This window comes from Artemia sp. Qi Xiang Cuo, chromosome 16, assembly GCF_049724085.1.
Source record: "Artemia sp. Qi Xiang Cuo chromosome 16, ASM4972408v1, whole genome shotgun sequence".
Lineage (NCBI taxonomy): Eukaryota > Metazoa > Arthropoda > Branchiopoda > Anostraca > Artemiidae > Artemia > Artemia sp. Qi Xiang Cuo.
In genome coordinates, this window is record NC_142809.1 from 56737883 (window position 1) to 56764283 (window position 26401).

Genomic DNA, 26401 nt, shown 5'->3' on the forward strand with positions numbered 1-26401 from the left:
CTGAAATTCGTAACCTATCTTAACTTTAACTTTTACCATCAAAGCTTGCATAAGACTGAAAAAGATGATTTGCAAAGCTAATTGAATCCAAGCAGAGAAAAAGGAATTTTGGACATTCACAAGTAAATATTGACATGAGCCAGATTTTGGACATTTACAGCAACATATATACTTTTAAACCTTTTTTTATAATGAAAATTAATCTCTGCCAAATACACTTATTATTAAGGCACAGACACTATACATGGGAATTTCACTTTGGTTACTTAAAACACCCCTGTTATTTTTCAAGCCAAGAGTTGGTAATGACTAACCTTCATCATCTTTTTATTGTCTGCTTTAACTTTTATTATGTTTTTAGAAATATTATTATTATTGTTTGAACATACATTTTCTTTGCAGGGTAATGTCCAGATCTGCAATGATATTTTTGGAACTTCATTTCTAATAGATGACCTGCTTTCCAGCCTTAGGTTTTGGAAAAGATGTGTTAAAAAAAATTGAACAGATAATTCTTCTAAAATGGAAGACTTCCTACTCTTGAAAGTAAGTACAGTGTATAACCATGGTGCTTAAACAATACCATTTTTGATGTATTAATAATTTTAGATAATTTTTAAGGGAATTGTTATTTATATTTGAAAAGAAGGTCAATTGATACCTTGATCACACTTTTATGTATAAAACTGCATTTTAAAAATCTGTAATTTGTGTATTGATTTCTGATTACACCAGGATTTGAATCATGCAGCAAAAGCATTTACTACACCCACTTAATTTATTTTTTATTTCAAGTTTATTTCTTTTAAGTTTGTCATGACAGTATACATATCATGTAACATTTGGACAAGATATGGATACAGCACTAATTTTTATTGTCTTTATATAATTAATTTCATATGTCTGAAATTTATTTTAAACTAATACAGGGCAGTATACAATTCATACAAGGTAGATTAGGTATGTTGTGTTTTACTGTGTTTCTTTTATACTTTGAGGCTGTATAGATAGAGAATTATCTGTGTACATTGACTGTGAGTGGGTAGTGTTGATTCCCTTCAAGTGGAAAGGTGGCCTGAAGAACATACTTTTATTCTGTTTGACCTCCCAAGAAATCCTTTGATATCCTCCCCCCCCCCCCCTGAGTCTTGGAGCCATATGAAACTATGATAACTTAAATTGTAATGTTTGCTTCTTTTATTTGAAATGTAATGTTGTCCTCTGAAGGGTTTACCTTTATAGGATTCAAGAGTTAAAAGTAAAGTGTGCAACTATTAAAGATTTTGAACGTATGATGCTCTATTTTTTATTCTTCTTGAATCTGGTGTACCTTTCAAGAGTAAACTACGTTTTAAATCCTCTTGTATTTGTCTAAGTGAACAACATCAGAGTTGTAGGGAAGGAGGAGACCTGGAGAGTTGAAGGTGATTGACTCTATTCTTCCTTCTTCTTGAATTTGATGTACTTCTCAAAAACAATCTGCGTTTTAAACCATCTTGTATCTACCTAAGTGAACAGAATCAAAATCTTAGCGAAGGAGTGTTTTATTGTTTTAAAATATAGCATTGTGAGAAATAGTCTAAATTTAGCGTAAAGAGTGAGACGTTGAGGAGGGACAGCCCCTTTCATATACGGAATAATTTCTGTTCGTTTTAAGTTTTAATGTCGCTCCTTACTTTCAGTTTAAAAAAAAAATTGTTTTTTTTATTTAATTTCTGAAAGTTTTTGAATTAGTGCAGGTTTTGATTTTGGCTCACCATACATGAATAATTAAAGCAAAATCTGCATATTAATTTTACTTTTATTTGGTTAAATGGCTTTCTTGAAAGCTGTTTAATTTTATTACGGACGTTTTTATTAGTAATAAATATACGTAACTTACGAATTAACTTACGTAACGAACTTCTATATTCATATATTTTTAATACATATATTAGGGGTTCGCTCTAGGGGGCGCATTGACTAGGGGGCGAACCCAATCATATACGTAATATATTCTGTTCGTTTTAAGTTCTTGCGTTGGTCCTTACTTTTAGGTTGAAAAACTTATTTTTTTTTAATTTAATTTCTGATCGTTTTTTTTTAAATAATGATCGGAAATCCAGCACCCCCTTCATAGCAATGACCCTTCCCCCATTAAAAATTCCTCCATGGAAAGATCCTCCCACATAACTCCTGACCTCCCCCCCACTACCATAAAAATCCCCCTGAAAACTTCTGTATACTTCCCAATAACCAATACTATATGTAAACATTGGGTAAAGTTCCTAACTTTCAGTCCTTCCCCTGGGGACTTTGGGGAATTAAGTCATCCTAAAAGAGATATGTATTATATTTTCGACCATGCTGAACAAAATGGCTATCCCAAAATTTTAAAAATGAGCGTGGGAGGGGGCCTAATTGCCCTCCATTTTTTGGTCACTTAAAAAGGGCACTAGAACTTTTAATTTCCGTTGGAATGAGCGTTGGAACGATATTCTAGGACCACTGGGTCGATACAATCACCCCTGGAAAAAACAAACAAATAAACATGCATCCATGATCTTTCTTCTGGCAAAAATTACAAAATTCCACGTTTTTTCAGATAGGTGCTTGAAACTTCTACAGTAGGGTTCTCTGATACTCTGAATCAGATGGTGTGATTTTCACCAAGGTTCTATAGCTTTTAGGGGATGTTTCCCCCTTTTTTCCGAAAATAAGGCAAATTTTCTCAGGTTCGTAACTCTTGATGGGTAAGACTAAACTTGATTAAATTATATATTTGAAATCAGCATAAAAATCTGATTCTTTTGGTTTATCTATTGGTTTCCAAATTTCATTTTTTTAGAGTTTTGGTTACTATTGGGCCGGGTTGCTCCTTACTTACAGTTCGTTACCACAAACTGGTTGATGACTCCAAAATTTTTCAGACTCTGCTGAAAGCAACATTTTTCAACTCTGAGAGCTTTCTCTCTCAGAGAAACGTCTCTTTTCGGAGGCGTTTTTATTGGTAATAAATATACGTAACTTAGGAATTAACTTACATAACAAATTCTATATTAATACATAATTCTATATTAATATTCTAATTCTATATTCTATATATATAAATTCTATATTAATACATATATTAGGTGTTCGCTCCCTAGTCAATACCTTGCTCTCTATGCTAAAGTTCGAATTTTGTTCCAATCTTTAAAAAGGACCCCTTAATCACAAAGGCCGTTAATTAGAATAAATAGCTCTTATGAAAGTACTAAAAAATCTTTGGCTTAAAAGCGCAAGGTAATGACTAGGGGGCGATCCCAATCATATTCGTAATCATTTTTTTTTGTCTTAATTTTTGATTTTGCTCCTTAGATTCAGTTGAAAAACTTGTTTTTTTTTATTTAATTTCTGATCGTTTTTTTTTAAATAATGCTGGGAAATCCAGCACCCCCTTCATAGCAATGACCCTTCCCCCATTAAAAATTCCTCCATGGAAAGATCCTCCCACATAACTCCTGACCTCCCCCCCCACTACCATAAAATCCCCCTGAAAAAACTGTATACTTCCCAATAACCAATACTATATGTAAACATTGGGTAAAGTTCCTAACTTTCAGCCCTCCCCTGGGGACTTTGGGGAATTAAGTCATCCTAAAAGAGATATCTATTATATTTTCGACCATGCTGAACAAAATGGATATCTCAAAATTATGATCGGGTGACTTTGGGAAAAAATGAGCGTGGGAGGGGGCCTAGCTGCCCTCCATTTTTTTGGTCACCTAAAAAGGGCGCTAGAACTTTTAATTTCCGTTTGAATGAGCCCTCCCACGATATTCTAGGACCTCTGGGTCGATACGATTACCCCTGGAAAAAAACAACAACAAAAAACAAAACAAATAAACATGCCTTATATATTTAAAATCAACATAAAAATCTGATTCTTTTGGTGTATCTATTGGTATCAAAATGTCATTTTTTTAGAGTTTTGGTTACTAATGGGTCAGTTTGCTCCTTACTTACAGTTTGTTACCACAAACTGTTTGATGACTCCAAACTTTTTCACACTCAGCTGAAAGCAAACTTCTTCAACTCTGAGAGCTTTCTCTCTTTTTTGGTAGGATTTTATTAATGCAAGTGTATGCCCACGCCCCCAGGACAGCCATTTATTTTGAGTCCTTTGGGACCTGGTATGTATTTGTATGACTATTTCTACTGTTATTTTATTTGTTGATTTTTTTTTTTTTTGTATGATTTCTTTGTGAACAGAATGCATTTAGAAAAAAAATTGATAGAGCATATAAACAAATACGTAGGTGCTCATAGGCCTGAATCATGGAGAGGATATATAAGAATAATTTTGTGGAGGATGAGTTAGAACATGCCATACTAATTAAAAATTTCACCCTAGGACTCTTTTAGATCAAGTTGAGGGAGGAAATCTTCTTTCCCCTTTGTGCAGCTAGAAATGTATGTGAATTGTGAGTGTCCTATCATTATTGTTCTTAGGATGTTTCAGAGTTCTAATCTATCACACGATTGTATGTTTCAAGTAAGATTGTGCATCTTTTAGCAAATCCATAAAAAAAGCAGACTATTGCAGGTTTTTTTTTTCTCTTTATGGTTGCCAATCTTAGATGCAAGAGAAGAATATTTGTAAGTCCAATATGAGCCTCTAGAAAATATAGAGACTGTAGGTGCTTGGTTGTTTTATTTTTGTAACATTGTCAAGGTCCTTAATGTTTGTAATAAGTCGGATGAGTGGCATATTAAAATGTCACTCAGCCAACAGACATGAACCTTCTGTTGTATGAACCACTTGAAGAAATCATAAGAACTGCCATGCACATTTAAAAAAGAAAAACTTTTCAGATCTCCCATTAAAATTTTGTTATCCCACAGGGTAAAACTTGAGATTTCATCTTTATTTTTTGGTTAATTTTGCTGTTGCAAAGCAGTTTGTAATTTAGCACTAAGTCTTGGCTCACATAGATATTCATGCATAAACCATGTTTACTTGTCATGACAATTTAGTTGCCGACCTAGGCAATTTTAGTAGGTTTGTCAAGTAATTTATTGAGTTTAAAAATATTTGCCTTTTTGTCAGTTAGTGGGTAATTTCTTCTTATCAACAGCATTGCGCATGTGAATTGTTGTTCATGTTTTTCTGAGCAACAGTCACAGAAGATAAAATCCTTTGTTTACCTAATGGCCATTAAGATTAGTCATTGATGCAACTCCTGGATATTGCCTGTTGCTCTAAGTTTTTCTTTGCGGGCCTAAAGTTAGCCTTTACATTTTCTGTAACCTCATGCTATATGCGATTGCTTCGAAATTTGCATTGTAACATCAAATTTAGACAGTTGTCCCTGAGATTGCAGTGGTCCCTGAGTGGTCCCTGAGGTGGATTGTTAGTAGTAGTAGTAGTAGTAGTAGTTATGATATACTGTCTTTAATGAGAACAACTACAATTTACAAGCAGAACAAAACAATTAAGTCATTGACTGTTCTTCATTGTATAAGGCAATGCTGTCCTCGTAAAGAGTTCTTGACTACTGTGTGGGCCACTCGCTCATGCAGCCAGTGCTGTCCCCAAGTTTCTAAGATTGAGTCAAATTTCCCCAAAAGAAAATTGGGCTCTTGGGAATCTCCCTGACAATTAACGATTGGTGTTTAGTGTTGACGGTGAAGTGTGTACGTAAAGTTAGTTTTCGGAGTGGTTTTAGATGACACAATTTTTATTTTTGGGGAATTTCTGGGAAGGGCAAACAAATTTGGGGAAAAGTGGAAGCACTGTTTATGGGTGATAACCGTATTATTACCCAGACTAGCAGCATAATCAACAATATTGTGAATTTTGATATTTGAAAAAAGTAAAAAAAAACTACTACTTTTGTTTTAATGTGGCAAAGATTAAATATAATTGAAAAAGATTAAACTATCTGTGAAAACTATCAGTGAAATATAAGATTAAACTATCAGGGAAAAATTTCAGCCAGAAATTTCGGAAAAAAAACTGCTAAGCCGCCTTTTGTGCGAAAATGTTTCAAAAACATTAAAAACTGAGATAATAAAAAAAATGAATATCAAGGGAAAAGGGAAAAAAGATTCCCTTAGATAAAGCCAACCTCAGTAAAGAAAAAACAAAACAAAAAAGAGTAAAATAAAACCATAAAAAGTTATAAAAAGAGTCATAAAAAAAAGTTATAAAAAACATTAAACATAAAAAAACATAAAGTCCAAGTTATAATAACAAAGAGTCCAAGTGACCGAGCATTCTTTTTGTTCTTTAGTTTGGTTTATAATCATATATTTTTTTTCAATTTTTCAAGGCTATTATATTGGTTTTCTTTATTTTTTTTTATACTTCTGAAATGCAGTTGTAAATTATTTGTATGTAAGCTGCTTCGTCAATTGTGGGGTTTATTTTGCTGCCAAATTAGAAACAAATTTACCATCATTAGTAGGTTCCAAGAATCAGAATGAAGGTAATATGTTTGTGCTATGAAGCCAACAAAGCCCATGCTAAGGACATTCCCGCCTCTTGGAGGGGGGACTTTAAATCGACGTAATATTTTACTCTTGTGTTCATTGTTGTGACTTTATTTTTCTTTATGTTTCAGGATTATCAAATTGGTGAACAAATCGGCCGCGGAGGATTTGCAGTCGTATATTCTGGAAGAAATTTATGTAATGGGGAATCTGTAGCTATCAAAATTGTAAGTGCCATTTTGCAAATACAAGTATTAGCATGAAACTAGACCATACCCTAATGTTGAAACATTCATTTTCTATTTTTATAAACCCGAAAGTTTGGCAATATCAATGAGTAGAACGTTCTTGATATAATTAATATAATTGTATATAATTAATATAATTGATATAATTAAGCTGTGGAAACTTATTGTAAAAATATCGATAGGGGATTTTTAACGTTTTCTTTTCTGAGATTTAGCAAGTTTATGACCTTGTTGGGGATTGGTTCTGCAGTGAAACTTCAAACCGAAAGTAAACATGAAACCAAGGACCACCAATGGTAAATAAATACAAGATTCCATAACTGACTTAGGGACAAGGGGAACAAACTGCTTAATTCCTATTTTCATGCTCTTTCCAAATATACTAATCAGTTCACTCACAAATTCGTCCCCCCTTCCCTCCCTCTGATGGTCCCATATATAGCCCTTATAATGTATTTCGCTAATGTATAATAATTGTATAATATAAATATTACATATAATGTAAACATAAATTTTACATCAATCTAGTCATACATGTGATTGAGTGCATAATTTTACAGAAATTTACTCAAATTTATTTTAAAAGTGTATAATTGAAGGAAACATGATTATCCGATTTATAAAGAACATCCTGCATATTGTAAATTGGCTTAAGAATGTTATAGTTATATTGTTTTCTTTTAGTTTTTATATATTTCTTGGGATATATATGGGACCATCAGGGGAGAGGGAGGGGCATTTGCGAGTGGATTGATTATTGTATTTGGAAATAGCATAAAAAAGAGAATTGAGTAGTGTGTTCATCTTGTCCCTATGTCGGTTATGGAATATCGTATATATTTGTCCCACTATGAAACTATTTTGAAATAAACCTCACTTTTTTTTCAATAAAATATTTCCAAGCATTAGTATATAGTTGTTGAAACTCGTACCCGAAACTCGTTGTTGAAACTCGGTATGTAGGCTCTGTTCGAGCTTTAATCAGTAAACATAAGCATTTTCAGTGCCATAGTGTTCACTGATATTTCCAAGGATCCTACTCCGAAATGGAACAATACTGCTAATTTCATTGCAGCTCTTGCTGCGTGACTAATCCTACTTTGACTGGTCTTTTCTTGCTAAAAGTTTTCACGAAATCAGAAAACTTGGTTTGTGAGAATCAGACCCAAGTCTGGTGGGCTGCAAATGGACTATAATCAAAGAATTGAAGTATGCTTGGTACTATAGCGTTACACTGAATTGTCGAGGCTTCTTCCCCTACTACGACTAATACTGCTGCTGCTACTATAATTGCAGCTCTTACCGCACAACTAATCTTCCCATTTATAAAACTTTTCTTCCCATTAACTCTTGAAGCGAAATGCCAGTGAAAAATTGGACTCAACTTCTCCCCATGTCGTCTGACATTTTACTGTTGTCTGCTAGTTATTATTTAGTCGTAGTTATTAATACCATTAAATGAATACTCTTCTAATTGATCGTAATCCAGCTCAACGCTGCCAAGTGGATTAATGTATATTATAATGTGCTCTGACAGGAGTTGAATTTCGCTTCTGCAGCGGACCAACTTACCGAAACCGCGCAGTCTTGACAAAGTGTCATTACAAAGGAAGGCATGCAAGAACAGAACTTCAGCTGAAGCGTCGTCGTGGCTCTGCCTCGCTTTTAGAATACTGAAATGCTTGCTTTTAACTTGATAGAAAGAAGGTTGGTGTTTCTTTTGAGTGCTGGACCAGCAGAACCGACGAAACTGTATCACTACCGATAACCAAAACTTCCGTCATAGTAGCAATAAAAACAGTTGTCTTCACAATTAGAAAGTCTGTCCTGCTTGTGGCATGATGAACTTCAATTCCTTCTCTCCAAGTCGTATGCAATTAGTAAGATGAGCATCTGCTTGTTTGCTAAGTTGGTAAGGAATTATTGCCTCTTAAACAAAAGTGACCTAGAATGTGTGAGGCGAATCCCACGGTTAGAGAACCCGTTTGTTCTTTTTCGATGAGCGCAGTCTTTGGTCAAAGGTCTACACCTATATCCATCTAAGACAACATCTGCATTTTTGAAATGCTGCCTCTAGGAAGCCACATAGCTGTTACAGATAACTTCATAAGATGACTCTACTTGCCATTGTATCCTGTGCAGCAGCCATCCTCCACCAATAACGTAGTGGCGAGAAGGGGGGGGGGGGACTCTGGGTCGAAACTGGAGCATCCTTTATAGATGGAGTTGGCAGAAGATTCATTGTCTTGACTTACCCCAACTTCAAGCGCTAATAGAAAATATATTTTCTAATGCGTAATGTTTCCTGATACGTAAGCATAATGCGTATTTTTACTTAACGGAACTTCAAATATGTCTTCTTAGTACAACTTCAAACGCTAAAAGAAAATACGTTCTTGGACTTTAGGCTCAATATTGGGCTGCCTAAAAATTTTTGGCTTCGTGAATTTGAGGTCGTAAGATATTTCTTGCCTAAACCTCCTGTAATTCAGCAGGTAAGATAAGGTGTAAAAAGACATATAAAATGTTTTTGTTGAGAATTAAGTTTTTGACCCCTTTCCTGTGAATTTTGGTTTTTATGTGCTTTTTGGACCAACCTGGAGTTTAAAACAATTTTAAAGCTAAAATGAGTATAATTTATGCTTTTGTCGCCGAAGACCCTATGAAAATAGTCTTTATCTTGTTGAGCATTCGGCACCCTTCGGTTTTGGATCAGTAATGAAAATTGTTGTTCCTGGCTAAAATAAATCAAAATTTCTTGTTGCGTTTGTGAAAAATTTGGTACTTGTCAAATTAACCGTCTTCTGTCAGAATCAAGCTGTAGTCTCCGCATTGTTGGTACTGATTGTATAATCTTTGTTGTTAATTTATGCAATCAACGATGAATTGTGTCTGATATAATATTGTAAATTCATTCTTTCAATAAAAATGTTTGTGTTTGTTCGATTATTTGCTGCAAAGGACAAATTTGTGTTTAAAAAAAGTGAAATAGCTAACAATAATGAAGCAACGAGCAAATGTGGCGCTGACTACCTCTTGGGCAAATAATTTATCCACTGATCATTTAATTTTTAGATTATAATGTGATTATAATGGCTTCGTGATTATCATTACATGTGATTACATGTGATTATAATAATTTTTAGATTATAATGGATCTAATATAATTTTTAGATCCTAATGTGTCGCTGACTACCTCTTGGGCAAATAATTTATCCACTGATCATTTAATTTTTAGATTGACAAGTCCTAATGTGGCGCTGACTACCTCTTGGGCAAATAATTTATCCACTGATCATTTAATTTTTAGATTATAATGTGATTATAATGGCTTCGTGATTATCATTACATGTGATTACATGTGATTATAATAATTTTTAGATTATAATGGATCTAATATAATTTTTAGATCCTAATGTGGCGCTGACTACCTCTTGGGCAAATAATTTATCAACTGATCATTTAATTTTTAGATTGACAAGTCCTAATGTGGCGCTGACTACCTCTTGGGCAAATAATTTATCCACTGATCATTTAATTTTTAGATTATAATGTGATTATAATGGCTTCGTGATTATCATTACATGTGATTACATGTGATTATAATAATTTTTAGATTATAATGGATCTAATATTATTTTTAGATCCTAATGTGGCGCTGACTACCTCTTGGGCAAATAATTTATCCACTGATCATTTAATTTTTAGATTGACAAGTCCTAATGTGGCGCTGACTACCTCTTGGGCAAATAATTTATCCACTGATCATTTAATTTTTAGATTATAAGGTGATTATAATGGCTTCGTGATTATCATTACATGTGATTACATGTGATTATAATAATTTTTAGATTATAATGGATCTAATATAATTTTTAGATCCTAATGTGGCGCTGACTACCTCTTGGGCAAATAATTTATCCACTGATCAGTTAATTTTTAGATTTACAAGTCCTATTGTGGCGCTGACTACCTCTTGGGCAAATAATTTATCCACTGATCATTTATTTTTTAGATTATAATGTGATTATAATGGCTTCGTGATTATCATTACATGTGATTACATGTGATTATAATAATTTTTAGATTATAATGGATCTAATATAATTTTTAGACCCTAATGTGGCGCTGACTACCTCTTGGGCAAATAATTTATCCACTGATCATTTAATTTTTAGATTATAATGTGATTATAATGGCTTCGTGATTATCATTACATGTGATTAGATGTGATTATAATAATTTTTAGATTATAATGGATCTAATATAATTTTTAGATCCTAATGTGGCGCTGACTACCTCTTGGGCAAATAATTTATCCACTGATCATTTAATTTTTAGATTATAATGTGATTATAATGGCTTCGTGATTATCATTACATGTGATTACATGTGATTATAATAATTTTTAGATTATAATGGATCTAATATAATTTTTAGATCCTAATGTGGCGCTGACTACCTCTTGGGCAAATAATTTATCTACTGATCATTTAATTTTTAGATTGACAAGTCCTAATGTGGCGCTGACTACCTCTTGGGCAAATAATTTATCCACTGATCATTTAATTTTTAGATTATAATGTGATTATAATGGCTTCGTGATTATCATTACATGTGATTACATGTGATTATAATAATTTTTAGATTATAATGGATCTAATATAATTTTTAGATCCTAATGTGGCGCTGACTACCTCTTGGGCAAATAATTTATCCACTGATCAGTTAATTTTTAGATTGACAAGTCCTAATGTGGCGCTGACTACCTCTTGGGCAAATAATTTATCCACTGATCATTTAATTTTTAGATTATAATGTGATTATAATGGCTTCGTGATTATCATTACATGTGATTACATGTGATTATAATAATTTTTAGATTATAATGGATCTAATATAATTTTTAGATCCTAATGTGGCGCTGACTACCTCTTGGGCAAATAATTTATCCACTGATCAGTTAATTTTTAGATTGACAAGTCCTAATGTGGCGCTGACTACCTCTTGGGCAAATAATTTATCCACTGATCATTTAATTTTTAGATTATAATGTGATTATAATGGCTTCGTGATTATCATTACATGTGATTACATGTGATTATAATAATTTTTAGATTATAATGGATCTAATATAATTTTTAGATCCTAATGTGGCGCTGACTACCTCTTGGGCAAATAATTTATCCACTGATCATTTAATTTTTAGATTGACAAGTCCTAATGTGGCGCTGACTACCTCTTGGGCAAATAATTTATCCACTGATCATTTAATTTTTAGATTGACAAGTCCTATGTCCGTCGAAACGATCTAGCAGGAAGAGTTGAGCAAGAAATTAAGATTCATTCACGTTTAGATCACCCATCCGTTGTAAAACTGTATAACTGGTTCGAAGATGACAACCATGTCTATCTTATTCTGGAGCTATGTGAAAATGGAGAATTACAAAAGTTTTTGAAGGCTCGAGGAAGACCGTTTGATGAAGTAGAAGGTAATCTTTGATTTTCTTGGTTGCGTTTTGTGTTGTGTGTTGGTCAATGATGACAACCAAGTCTGTCTTGTACTTAAATGAGTGAAAGTTAATAATTGAAAAATTGTTGAAGACTCGAGGGAGACCTTTTGATGAAATAGTAGGTAGTTTTGATTTTCTTGATTACGCTTTTGGGCAATGTAAAAATCAAAGATGACAACCATGTCTGTCTTATTCTTAAATAGTGCGAAAATTAAAAGCTGCAAAAATTGTTGAAGGCTCGAGGGAGACATTTTGATTAAGTAGAAGGCAATTTTGATTTCTTTGATTACGTTTTTGGGTACTGTAAAAATCAAAGATGACAACCATGTCTGTCTTATTCTTAAATAATGCGAAACTTAAAAGCTGCAAAAATTGTTGAAAGCTCAAGGGAGACATTTTGATTAAGTAGAAGGTAATTTTGATTTCTTTGATTGCGTTTTTGGTTACTGTAAAAATCAAAGATGACAACCATGTCTGTCTTATTCTTAAATAGTGCGAAACTTAAAAGCTGCAAAAATTGTTGAAGGCTCAAGGGAGACATTTTGATTAAGTAGAAGGTTATTTTGATTTCTTTGATTACGTTTTTGGGCACTGTAAAAATCAAAGATGACAACCATGTCTGTCTTATTCTTAAATTGTGCGAAAATTAAAAGCTGCAGAAATTGTTGAAGGCTCAAGGGAGACATTTTGATTAAGTAGAAGGTTATTTTGATTTCTTTGATTACGTTTTTGGGCACTGTAAAAATCAAAGATGACAACCATGTCTGTCTTATTCTTAAATAGTCCGAAAATTAAAAGGTGCAAAAATTGTTGAAGGCTCGAGGGAGACATTTTGATTAAATAGAAGGTAGTTTTGATTTCTTTGATTACGTTTTTGGGCACTGTAAAATTCAAAAATGGCAACCATGTCTGTCTTATTCTTAACGAGTGCGAAAACCAAGATTTGCCAAAATTTATGAAAACTCGAGGGGGACTTTCTGATGAATTAGGAGGTACTCTTTGACTTTCTTGATTGTGTTTTCGGGAAAGCCTTTAAGGAACTGTCTTGCTAATAGTGTAAGGACCATGCCGAAAATCTCAAATTCTGACACCGATTCCTACTCATTATCCAAACTATAATGCGATTTTTTTTCCTGATCCTTGGTCGATGTTGGTGTAAGATTATAATATGTATATGCTGTTATGCAAAAGTCGAAGATAGCATGCATGTTTTATTATTTTGCATTCGTCTGAGAATGTAATATTGTAAACACTTACTAAGGCTTAGGAGGAGGGCTTTTAAAGATGTTGATTGTTCCACGACTGGTTTTAAGGAAAGGATTTTAGCGCATTATCTTACTAATAGAATAGGGGAGAGAAGACGCCAACAATTCTGTGATTATAACACCGGATTCACCTCCTTGTCTGGGATCTATACGATTTCCAACCCCAATTTCTAGAAAACTTAAGGATAGATTCTTGATATGCTTTGACAACCATGTATTTTTCATTCTAAAATACTGTGGAAATGGAGAGTTTTGATGGAGACCTTTTTATGATGAAGAAGCTAATCGTTAATTTTTCAAATTACAATTTAAGGGAGGTCTTCAGTGCCTTATTTTATTAATTGCAAGTTCAGACACTTTACTGAAACGGTCTCATTATCTGTACATGTTTTTTTTTGGCACTGTTTTGCGATTTTCAAGAGCAGAAAAAACTATCTAGTTGACCGTTTTCAGTCCTCTTTTGACGTTCATGCAAACTTCTTGAAGATACCATCCAACTAAAACAGATAGGGTATGAGGGATAGGGCTGTTGCAAACCATTCAAGTAAATCGTGACTCATTTTCTTAGTGTGAAATGCTCCAGCTTCTCTGACGTATCCTGTTGGATGGACGGGATAATATTTCGGAATGTATCCGTGACTCTGTTTCAAGCAAAATTGAACGTGCCTACCTTTCTGTTGAAAACTAGATGGTGACAGAAGTGATGACAGAGTGGCTGCGGGTGCGGTTTGTGCCTCCAGCTTGTATTTGCACTGAATCAGCCCTTGGCTCGTTTTTGTGTATAGTTGTTGTCTGATTTTTTGTTGTGTGTACCATCATGGTGAATTTGTAAGTTCCTATGGATTTTCAAAATAATCCCGTCAAGATTATGTCGTCAGCAAACGCTTGTAATTGGTTTTTACCAAATGCTGAAGAAATTTTTGCTGCCAGCGGTCTCTGCAAAGACTAGGATTCGCATTTATCACTAGTTTGGCGCTGTGATCGAAGTAGAACAGGGCTAATTTATATTTGTTTTTCAGCAAGGGAAATAATGCATCAAGTTGTGGAAGGCTTTATTTATTTGCATTCTCAAGGTATACTTCATCGGGATTTGAGTCTAGCTAATCTACTTATCACAGAAGGAATGAAGCTGGTAAGGCTAATATTTTGCTCTTGTTGTTACAAAAAGATATAAAAAACATTAAGTATATAAAATGTATTAATTATAATAAATATTAAACATATAAAATACATATATTAACATATATATGTCCTTATGTACACTCCATCCTGACAATAGCAACAATGGATTACACCATAATAGCAAAGAAGAAATTTTCACAAATATTTCTACGAAACTAGTTTTAAACACCAGTTTGGATAAACATAACATCAACTACTCCCTCCCCTTCCGCCTTGTCACGCCCCCTCCCCTCAATTTTTCTCCATTTCCTGTCGCAAAAGAAAAGTTTTAGCTCAAAATAAAGAGATTTTTCACCTGGGATCCAACCGATGACCTAAATTAGTGATTTGACCGAAATCACAAAATGACTGAAATCACAAACCAGCCAATTTAGTGTGTAAAGTGGATGGGGGGTAACCATCTCGCTATGTAACCGTGCGAATAGATGGTCCATATGCAGTATTCAGTGTTGACAGATTAAAGTTGACAAACAAAATGCTAGCTATTCTTTCCCTCCTCACCCCTCTTGGCCTCCTTCTGCCATCTCCCTCTGTTTCCTTCAGCAAACGCAAAATTTTAAACAAAATAAAAAGGTTGTTTCCACGTGGCATCGAATTGCCGATCTCTAGTATGTCGGACGTATGTAAGTCGGACGAAGTATGTATGGTTGCATAGCCACAAAGCTAGAGAACCGTACAAATAGATGATTCCATTTAAAATACAATTACGTAAAAAAAAGAATTATATTAAAGAAACTGAAAAAAATATGAAGTATCATATAGGCCTAAAACAAAATAAAAGTATTTCCAGCTGGAATCGAGCCAAAGAATGTCAAGCGGGATAGCCAAAACGGGATAGCCACTAGTCTATGGAACTACAATAAATAGATGATTCGAGTGTAGTTGTAAATGTGATTCAGGCGTAAGAATGCTCAAGTTTGTCCCCCCCCCCTTTCACAGGATTTCAGTATATCGTAGTTTAACATGGATATTCATACTCCAGCTATAAGCTGTTAAAAGGAGAGAAGGATCAGGACAGCTATTTGTTTGCAACTTATAAAATAGTTCCAAAGATAAATAAAAATGTATCGTAAGTATTATAAACCTGTTGTTTTCAACAAACTGTAGATAAATTTAAATTAATTTAAATTAAATTAATTTAAATTAAATAAATTTAAATTAAATTAATGAGACAAAAGATATAACGAAAAAGGATTTTCTGATGCGGATCAGTATAATAGCATTTATCGTATTTTTCCTTTTGTAATATAATTGATTTGTTTCAGTACATTTATCTAAAGTACCAAGGCAATTAAACTAAAGCACTTTTTGTTTTCTGAACTAATCTTAGATCTATACACACATAAAACCGCAATTTTATAAGATTCTTCTTTGGTTGTTCTAAAATTATGAAGTTTTTAGGGCAGTCCAATGTTGCCATGTTCAACTGTGAAAATAAATTGACAAAACTAGGCCAATTAATAAAATTTGACAAGGGGTTTCATCCGTAAAAATTCAAACAGTGACAATATGTCAATCCCAAAGATGACTATCTTCAACACCAACACCATTGGCACCTTCAAAACTATATTTTTTCTATAATCATTTACTTGAATTTTTAGTGGAAATTCAGTGTTTTATTATTAGTGAAGGGAAATAATATATTGATCTAAATAAATTTGGCAAATTTTCAAAGAGAGTGAAATAATGTTTTTTATTATTGTTAACTGAAGTCGTATAAGGACAAAATGTTATTCAAATTAAAAAAATAGTAACCTTTTTAGCCCAGTATTTTAATTTATACTAAAACAAAAATTGTACAAGGAATGAAAACTGTTGCGAGAGGTCTACTGAACCGTTTTATCTAATTTGGGTGATAAACTGATTTACGAACAGTAACGAAAAATTTTCAACGTTCTTATAAATATATCGTAGCCTGTTATACATTTATCAAGAAAAAAAATTATAGGAAAAATGATATTTTTTCTTTTCCAAATTATATATTTTCTATAGGTATTTGCTTCAATTTTAGTGGAGTGTTACTAGTGTTAAAATGTTTCTTTATTAGTGAAGGGAAATGATATGTTTATCAAAATATATAGCAAATTTTAAAATAGAACGAAATAGAAATTTTCGTATTGTTAATTGAGGTCGCGAAAAGGAAAAAAAAAATGTTCCTGAAATTACAAAGAAATTGCAGCTTTTTAAGCCTAATTTAGTAAATAAAAGAGAAGTAAAGCGAAATTGTCCTTAGCTCTGAAAGTAAATTTTTTGATGATCATGTCATTTAAACTCACGTGGAACTCTCGTTTATTTATTAACACTGACACACGAGGTTAGGGAGTGTATTAACACGTGTATTAACACGTATTAGTATTAACACGTGTGTATTAACACTGACACACGAGGTGTCACGGTTAGGGAGCAGTGGTGTCTAAATAGCATAGACAAAACAAAGATAACAGAATAACTAAAATACCTCATAGTAATACCGCATAGTATAATCAGAAACATTAAAACAATACTCGTAGTTGTATCGTAGGTATTGATAATGGATTGCATATCATATGTGAAAGTACCAAGTACATCAAAAGAAAAATATTTTCTGAACAGTAGTCCCCAAGGGCGTCGGCAGAAAATTTTCCAAGAGGGGGGGGGGGACAGACGCCAAAATAGCAGCGGTGGTTGGGTGACAGTTTACGTGGTTTAGGGCACGAAACTACGATTTTACCCCGAAGAGGACGGTTTTGCAATCAATTTAAAATCCTGAGAAGCTAATTGATTTTATATCAATAATTATACCAATAATTACATTTTAGGCTTCCTAGTTGCAAAAGAAGTAATATCACACGGTGGTAGTACTGGATTCAACCAAGTTGATTTGCTTTATTTGTAATGAAAATTATGCTACGTTTGGTGATCTGTAATTGCGTATCAGCTATAATGAGGGGGTGGGTCATTATTTAGGCGAGGGTAGGGTAGATTCTTACAAAAGTACACTTTAATGGACAAACTGCTTACTCTTCATGAGGCTTCAGATAAATGTTGAAAGAGGAAGGGGGGAGAAGGAATTAATTAAAATTTTTCTCTATACAGCTAATATGTTACACTCCCATATCTAACAGCACAGACGTGGAAAAGACAAGGCAGGCTATCATCAGCCCCGCCATGAAATTTCTTTTTAAGATAAGTTTTATTCTTCATTAGATACACATACAATATTACATATTATTATTCCCCCAAAGGCTCATTGGCCTGTACAAAGGGGGAAGACATGAATTGCTAACTCAGAGATGAAAAATAAAAGAAAATTTAAAATGATCACTTACTCACATACGAAGGAGAAGAAAAGAAAATCTAGATAAAATGAAAACTATAGAAAAAATAGAATAAACTAAATTAATTAATTAGATTAAATAGACTAAAAAAAAAATAAAAAAAAATAAAAACATAAACAAAAATAACATATACGAAGCCAAAGAATTTTTAACTATTTTTTTAAACAAACCGAATGAGCGGCACCCTCGAGCTGATTCAGGCAACTTATTCCAAACAATATGCAACGCCATTAGAGGATTAAAATCTGACCTTATGCAAGGAGTAAATGGAACTTGAAAATGATTTGTCATATTACGAAGATTATAATTATTTTGATCAGAGGTAAAAGATAGCGGAACACTTAGGGGCCGGGGGAAGTCACCATGAAGCTGAGCAAAAGTAAAACATGCACATGAAAGAATGTATAGTGACTCAAGATCGAGTAATGGTATAACTAATGAACGATTAGTTACCTGAATGAGGTTTCTAGCTTTATTGTACACCTTAGAAAGTGGTTTTAACAGTGAAGGAAAAATTGACATCCACACAATTGGACAGTAAGAAACGTAAGATTGGATCAAGCAGTGAAAAAGGGTTTTCAAAATTGATCCAGGAAAAATAAGTCTAAGTTTTCTTAAAATACCGAGACTCCTGCATATCTTCATTTTAATAAAATCAATGTGACGTTTAAAAGATAGGTTTTCGTCAACAAAAATGCCCAAAAAACTAACATACCGGTCTTTAGATCTATGGATTATTCCATTTGGCTGGCGAATTTCTGATAACTGGGGATAAACCTGAGAAACACGCGAAAAAAAATAAAAAAACTGGACTTTGAAAAATTGACAGTAAGATAATTAGCATCAAGCCACAAAATCACCCTCTCAATCAAATTTTCCAAATTCAATTGTGGCTCAAATTCGCAGTTTCCCAAAGTGCCAAGCGGACTATCATCAGTAAAAGAAACACGCATATCAGAAGAAGGTAAGCTATCATTGTCGCTATGGACAAGGGAAGGCTTAGGGTGACTAAGTATATAGGAATTAGCATATTTCTAGTTTTTTACAACATAATAAACATCATTTACACAAATCAAAAATAGCACAGGCCCTAAAACTGATCCCTAGGGGACACCAAAATTTACTTGCGAGGGTGACCGGAAAAGTGGATCAACATAAATTAACCTATCCTTCAAATAAGACTGGAACCAAAAAATACACTTCCCCTTATGCCAAAATGAGACATCTTTGATAGAAGAATTCCATGGGTTAAGGAATCGAAAGCCTTACGAATATCCAGGAATACAGCAGCCGGAATCAATACCGAATCTAACGCAGAATGAATACAATTCAAAAGGGTCATACAGGCATGTTCAGTGGAGTGCTCTATTCGGAAACCAAATTTAATATCATAAAGAAAATTTTTAGATTTTAGGAAAGTAAGGAGACGAGAAAGCCTTTTCAAATATTTTACTAAATACTGATAAAATTGAAATTGGTCGATAATTTACCGGATCATTTCTTGGTCCACCTTTATACAAAATAATAATCCGAGCACGCTTGAGAGCATCCGGAAAAACACCACATTCAAATAAAAGATTAACAAGTTTTGTGAGAGGCAATACTATTGAAGGAAGAATAGATTTGACTACCTTAGTAGGGATAGAATCTGGCCCAGATGTAGACGAGTCTTTTAAGCCATTAATTATTTTAGTAATTTCACTTACTGTTACTGGCTCTAGAAACATAGACTTAACACAAGATGGCCCGAGGTATGATCTAAAGTCCGGCTTAGGCCGAGACAAAGTAACTGTAGAAGTAATATTCTTACCATTGTAAGCGAATAAGAAAGTCAATGCCTGTTCGACATTAGGCTCACCCTCCACAGCCCCATCACTAATGACCAGACTCATAGATAAAGAGCTAGATTGAGAACCGGGTTTAAGTACAAACTGTATTACCTACCAAGTTTTACGAATATTACTGCCAAAAGCAGAAAAGTTAACCTAGTTGCAAATACTGCTAGAAACTTAGTTTTCAGCAATTTTAAATGGTAATATTTTTCTTTTTCTATTTGTATGACGTGCTTCAATGTATTCCTATTGTAGAAAATCCTATTGTAGAGGTTGTCATGGCTTCACTTATGTAGAAGATCACACAGAATTTCCATCCATACAAACAATAATACTCCTTTTCATCCAACCAAAATTCTTTAGTAGTAATATTAACTAGGACCTTTCACCAAATTACTATTCATCGCCGATTTTTTAAGTATATTCAAATTTAATCCAAAATCAAAATTGCAAATTTAAACGTACAACGGTACTTAATCAATGTAGAATTATCGATTTACACATTTTAAAAGCAATTGACCAGGGATTTGAGGGACCGGTACCTCAAATTATACCTAGGTTAGGCCCGGCTTTGATTTGGAAATCAATCAGAAATTAAAATAAAAAAGAGCTTTTCAACTGAAAGCAAGGAACAGATTTGAAATTTTCTCCTTACTTTAGTTGAAAAACCTTTTCTATTTGTTTTATTACATTTCATGAAACTGTAAAGTTTTATGAATAGAATACTTCTGGTATTACTGTTTGGATTTTGATGGGTAATCGAACAGTTTGTGGTAATGAACTGTAACTTACTTACAGCGACCTGGCTCAATAGTAATCAAAACTCTAAAATACAGAATCTTGATGCCAATAGATATATAAAAAAATTAGCTTATTATGTTGATTCCAAATATATTAGTTTTATTAAGTTTAGTGTTACCCATCAAAAGCTACGAGCCTGAGAAAATTTGTCTGATTTTCGGAAAAAGGGGAAAGACCCCGTAAAAGTCATATAATTTTAATGAAAATCACATCATCAGATTCAGCGTATCAAAGAACCTTACTGTAGAGGTTTCAAGCTCCTATCGGCAAAAATGTGGAATTTTGTAATTTTACCAGAAGAAAAATCATGGATGTTTGTTTATTTGTATTTTTTGTTGTTGTTGTTTTTCCCCAGGGTTGATCGTGTTGACCAAGTGGGCCTAGAACGTCGGGATAGGACTCATTCTAATGGAAATGAAAAGTTCTTATGCCCTTTTTACGTGACCAAACTAATTGGAGGGCAAATAGGCCCCCTTCCGCGTCACTTTTTCCTCAAAATCGTCCGATCAAAATTTTGAGATATCTTTTTTCTTCAGCATAGTTGAAAGGCCCAATAATATGTCTTTAGAGATAAAATGAACCCCTACAGCCCCTGGGGAAAGGTTTTAAAGTTGTTTAATTTTTTGTTTAATTTTTTTTTATTGGCAAGTATGCATACATTTTTCGGGTGGGGAGGGTAGGACGAATTTTCTGCTAGGAGAATTTTCAGTGGAGACGATGGTTTCCGGGGGGTGAAATTTTCGGAAGAAATTTTACACTGGGTGAATTTTTTCCAATTGAAATGAAGTTTTTTCCAACTTAAAATAAGGAGCAACAATAAAACTTAAAACGAATAGAAATTATTACCCATGTGGAGGGGGGGGGGGGGCCCCCTCGTCAACATCTCACTCTTTGCGCTTAAGTTTAAATTTTGTCCCAATTTTTTTTAAACGATTCCTAAAATCGTTTGTCGTCCCTCTTTGTACAGGCCAATGAGCCTTTGAGGGATTAATAACATGTAATATTGTATGTTTATTTAATGAAGAATAAAACTTATCTTATCTTATCTAAAACACAAGAGTCGTTTAAATAGAACAATAAGTAAATTTTTTAAAGTGCCGAAAACTGTAGTTTGAAGAGCGCGGTGTTGAGGAGGGGGGAACCCCCCTCATATACGTAATAATATCTGTTCGTTTTAAGTTTTAATGTTGCTCCTTACTTTCAGTTGAAAAAAATTGTTTAATTTTTTTTATTTAATGACGCTTAGAGACAAACAATTTTCTAAAGGCAATGGAAAAAGTATATCAATTAAAGTAAAAGTATTCAAAAATGAAAAAAGTAATTAGCTAAAAAAATACACAAAACAACAGCCTACTTACAAAAACTGAGATATAAACTCCCAGCATTAAGTTCTGTTGAGCAATGCCGAAGCGTTGGACGGATATATTTAACAGTACCGACAGTTTTGAACTTGGTTATCAAACACCAAAATATTTAATGCCTTTTGACTCAGCGTTTATAAAAAAATAACGCATTATCAAAGTAGTTTGTTCAAAGTAAAACATTCAAACTAAGATTTAAACAATCAAATATTTTTAATTAAATTTTGAAGGCCAAAAGCCAGTATATTTGACACCTTTATACTTCATAACTGTAAAAATTAAATCTATTTCAAAGTGACAAATAGATAATTATAATCACTCCTAGAAACAAAAAAACAAAAAATGATAATAAAACACAAAAAAAACACGTATCCGTGCAGGGGGAAAATACAGAAATTCTTAGCATTCCGTTCAGGAGAAACATTTCTGATTATACCTAACCTTTGCAACCTACTGCAAAATACTTGATAATATGGCTAATTGTAGACAGAGAAAAACCAAGACAGATAGTCCAAGTAATTGAGATTATCAGCTCATGGGCACTCTTGCTATGCAAGCAAAAGTTGACGGCATATTCTTACTGAAATTGCCCCTTATTAAGTTGTTTTCCTTGTGTTTTCTATAATTATACGAACTTTCTTGTGTTCTAATAACTGCACTAATTACTAATAAAAAAATACATATTTAAGATCACCATAAAAAGCTGATTCTTTGACTGAATGTTATTAATAGTTAGGCTGTTATACTTTCGTTATTGACAATGATCGCTATTTACTTACCATTCATTACTATGAGGAATTTGTTTTCTTGTTATTTTTTTGCTCCAACCAAATCATATAGAAAACATTTTTGTGGAAAACTGGTTAGGGGTTACTCAGTCACAAATTAGAACTCACATTTTCCTTTTTATGGGTCAAAATCTATTGGCAGGCAGCCAACAATGGGACAACAAACATTTTTCCATGGTTTTCCCTATTCTGCTCTCTTTTTGTTGGTTTCCTTATAATTACTTTATAGTCTCAAATTTCCAGGGGGGCCATGTCCCCTGCCCCCCCCCCCTTGCCGGCGCCCATGATGGCCCCATCATAGGTCTTTTCATGCCTGTAATTTTAATTCTGCCTTTTTGTTTGGGGGGGGGGGGTCAAAAGTATGAAGTTTTTGGGCAGTACCACATTTTGTCAATGCTACCGCGTTGAGCCGTAAAGACAAGTAAGCAAAAATAAATTATCTAAATTTGGCAGCACTATTCATCTCTAAAAATAACACGTTAACAGTACGTTTATTCCCAAAGACAACTGCGCATTCGTAGGTAAGATACTTAAGCTGCTTAGTGCCATATGTTCTTATCTTACTTTTACTTTTCCACCCAAGTTTCATTTTTTTAATTTGGCGCCCACCACTATGATATAACTACACGTAGAGATCCTCTTCTATAAAATTGAATTCGCGGTTTTCCTAATTCTATAAGATATATATGGTTGTATAAGATTCTACTGTAATTCAAGCAATCAGATTTCAGTTTCGCTGTTCGTGGTACTCTAAATTTAAGTAAGATTGCTTGCTTTTTAGCTTATAGTAGACAATTTCAGACATCATAAGCTGCACCTCTCTTCGACTTTCTTCATAATTTAAACAGTTTTTCTTAATAATAATAATAATTTTTTTTACTCTCTTTACAAATATTAAAAATGCACAGAGCATTTTCGCACAGAGAGGTGCAGCACAAGCTGCACCTCTCTTCGACTTTCTTTGTAATTTAAACCGTTTTTCGTAATAATAATAATAATTTTTTTACCCTCTTTACAAATATTAAAAATGCACAGAGCATTTTCGCACAGAGAGGTGCAGCACAAGCTGCACCTCTCTTCGACTTTCTTCGTAATTTAAATCGTTTTTCGTAATAATAATAATAATTTTTTTACCCTCTTTACAAATATTAAAAATGCACAGAGCATTTTCGCACAGAGAGGTGCAGCACAAGCTGCACCTCTCTTCGACTTTCTTCGTAATTTAAACCGTTTTTCGTAATAATAATAATAATTTTATTTACCCTCTTTATAAACATTAAAAATGCACAGAGCATTTTTGCACAGAGAGGTGCAGCACAAGCTGCACCTCTCTTCGATTTTCTTCGTAATTTAAACAGTTTTTCGTAATAATAATAATAATAATAATTTTTTTTACCCTCTTTACAAATATTAAAATGCACAGAGGAGTAAATAGAGGAAAAAAGAAAATACAAAAACAAAAATACAAAATCAGAAGTAAGGAACATCGAAAAATGAATTTACATAACATAGATAATTTCTTAAACCACATTGGCTTGACATAACATAAAGAAAAAAAAAACGAGAAAAAATAGTGCTTTTGTAGGCCAAATGAAAATACTGACAAAACACAACAAAGCGAACATTTCGAGGGGACAAACTCCCCTCTTCTTCAGTGCGAAACGAAATAGTATAATCTATACGAGTGCGGAAGAAAAACCAACGAAATAAAACGCGGAAAATTAATGTGAAAAAAAGCAACAAAAAAACAATGAAAAAAACAAAAAATTAAAAGATGAGTAAAATTCAATAAAATCTAAAAGTTATAAGAATTAAAACCAAATACCTATTAACCATAAAAGTGAATCATTCAACAATATCCGCGATTTGCAAAAAATCCAAAAATTGGAACCGCCATCGACGGATACTAGCGAAAAACTGAGAAATAAAAGAAAAACACTTTATTCACTCAAAACAAAAACAAACCAGCAATTGAATGAGTTGGAGAGCTATGTCATCTGATTTCTGATTTTAATAATTGCATTCCTCGCAGACACTCTTTGAGATCTAAGAGGTTGTTGACGTGTCTGATTATGCGATTGGGAAAGGGGTACAAGGTTTATATCCGGGACTAGTAAAGTGTCGGCTTCTCTTTTGAGAAAACCGAAACACGACTCATTTATTCTTAAATCACCTGAATCCCTTTTCAGGGATTGTAAACACGGATTTTGGAATCTTAACGAGAGTTCGTCCATTTTCACCGTAATGTAAGAAACCCTGCTTTTTATTAGCGATATAAGTATTCCTGGAAAAAAAGGTGAAGACCTAGAAGACCTTGCGCGCTGTATTTCTACCTTTCACAAAATTTTGGGGCTTTTATAAATTTTTCGCCAGTACTTAATATTTTGCGAAAGAAAAACCAACTTCCCTTTATCCCGACATTTTACAATAAAATCTTTTAGTTCATCAACATATTTATGCATCTATTCGTCTCTTTTTTACTGCAATATTGATAATTACATCAATAAAATTGTCTTTTTAATTTTATGATTCTTTTTATTGATCTTGTATATGATTAATTTAGTTAACTGATGAATCAATAATTTTTTGTATTAATTTTAGTAATTATTTTGGATAAATGATAATTTTGCTATCTCTATAGTTTTACTGCAGAGACTTCTTAGGCTGACCAATTTTTTATTTTTCATCTGGTGTTTTTAATGCCGGCCATATACAATAGACCTTGGCAATTTGAGGATGGTGCTGAAAACTATTTTAGTGTTTTGTCAATTTTGTTGGGTCTCTTTTAGGAGCCACTTAAACTTAATTTATCTTATTTTATATCGTAGAATAAGAAATAAAATAAAGTTTTGCTTAGTAAAACTGGTATTTTGAAGGTGGTTATTTAAATACTACATTTAGTATCCCAATTGCTAGAGATGCGACCTGTCAAAAGATCCCCATCCTGTGATCAACCACACTCACACCCCCCCTCCCCTGATAAGACTTTGGTGAAGTGTAAAATTTAGTATCTTTACTCCCTTTTTATGTCTTTTCTCTTTCTTCTTCTTTTTGTCTTTTGTTTCTTCTCTTCTGTATCTTCTCAAATACAATTTGATTAATGTTTTAATTTCATTTCATAACCCAGTTAATTTTTACAATATACAGAATTATTTTTTTAAGAAAATATGTGACTTCGGTCTTGCAAAACAGCTGACAAGACCCGATGAGCGCCATTTAACGCTTTGTGGAACTCCAAACTTCATATCTCCTGAAGTTGCTATGCGAAGCTCCCACGGATTGGAAGCCGATGTTTGGGGACTCGGAATTCTGCTTTATACATTACTCGTTGGCAAACCCCCATTTGAAACTGAAGGGGTCAAATCCACTCTCACAAGAGTAGTAATGACAGACTACACGGTTTGTGATTCAATTTTCGTTTTTATTTTTAATTTATTTTTGCTTTTATTAAATCTTCCGCTTTTATTTTTAGTCATGAATGTTGAGGATTATTAGGGTTAGTTCATTTATTGATAACAAACACAATGAATAAATTAATTCTCAAGAATATTATTTATACTGGATAATAATAATTGAATTGAGAAATTAAAAAGAAGCTAATAAGAAGAAAGAAAAAAGAAAACAAATGATAGTAAAAT

General features: G+C 33.3%; 1 protein-coding gene across 3 annotated transcripts in view; it reads left to right on the plus strand.

Moving 5' to 3' along the window:
- The first annotated feature begins 409 nt into the window (after window positions 1–409).
- Window positions 410–26401, plus strand: part of SAK (polo like kinase SAK) — a 59425-nt gene continuing 33433 nt past the window's right edge. For 2 of the 3 annotated variants that reach the window (XM_089102597.1, XM_089102598.1), the window contains exons 1-5: window positions 410–546; window positions 6588–6683; window positions 11986–12196; window positions 14502–14614; window positions 25926–26162. In XM_089102597.1, the coding sequence (XP_088958723.1) occupies window positions 523–546; window positions 6588–6683; window positions 11986–12196; window positions 14502–14614; window positions 25926–26162 (681 nt within the window). In that variant the 5' untranslated portion in view covers window positions 410–522. Of the gene's footprint in view, window positions 547–6587; window positions 6684–11985; window positions 12197–14501; window positions 14615–25925; window positions 26163–26401 lie in introns of those variants that run through there. The other variant, XM_089102599.1, reaches the window with a different exon arrangement.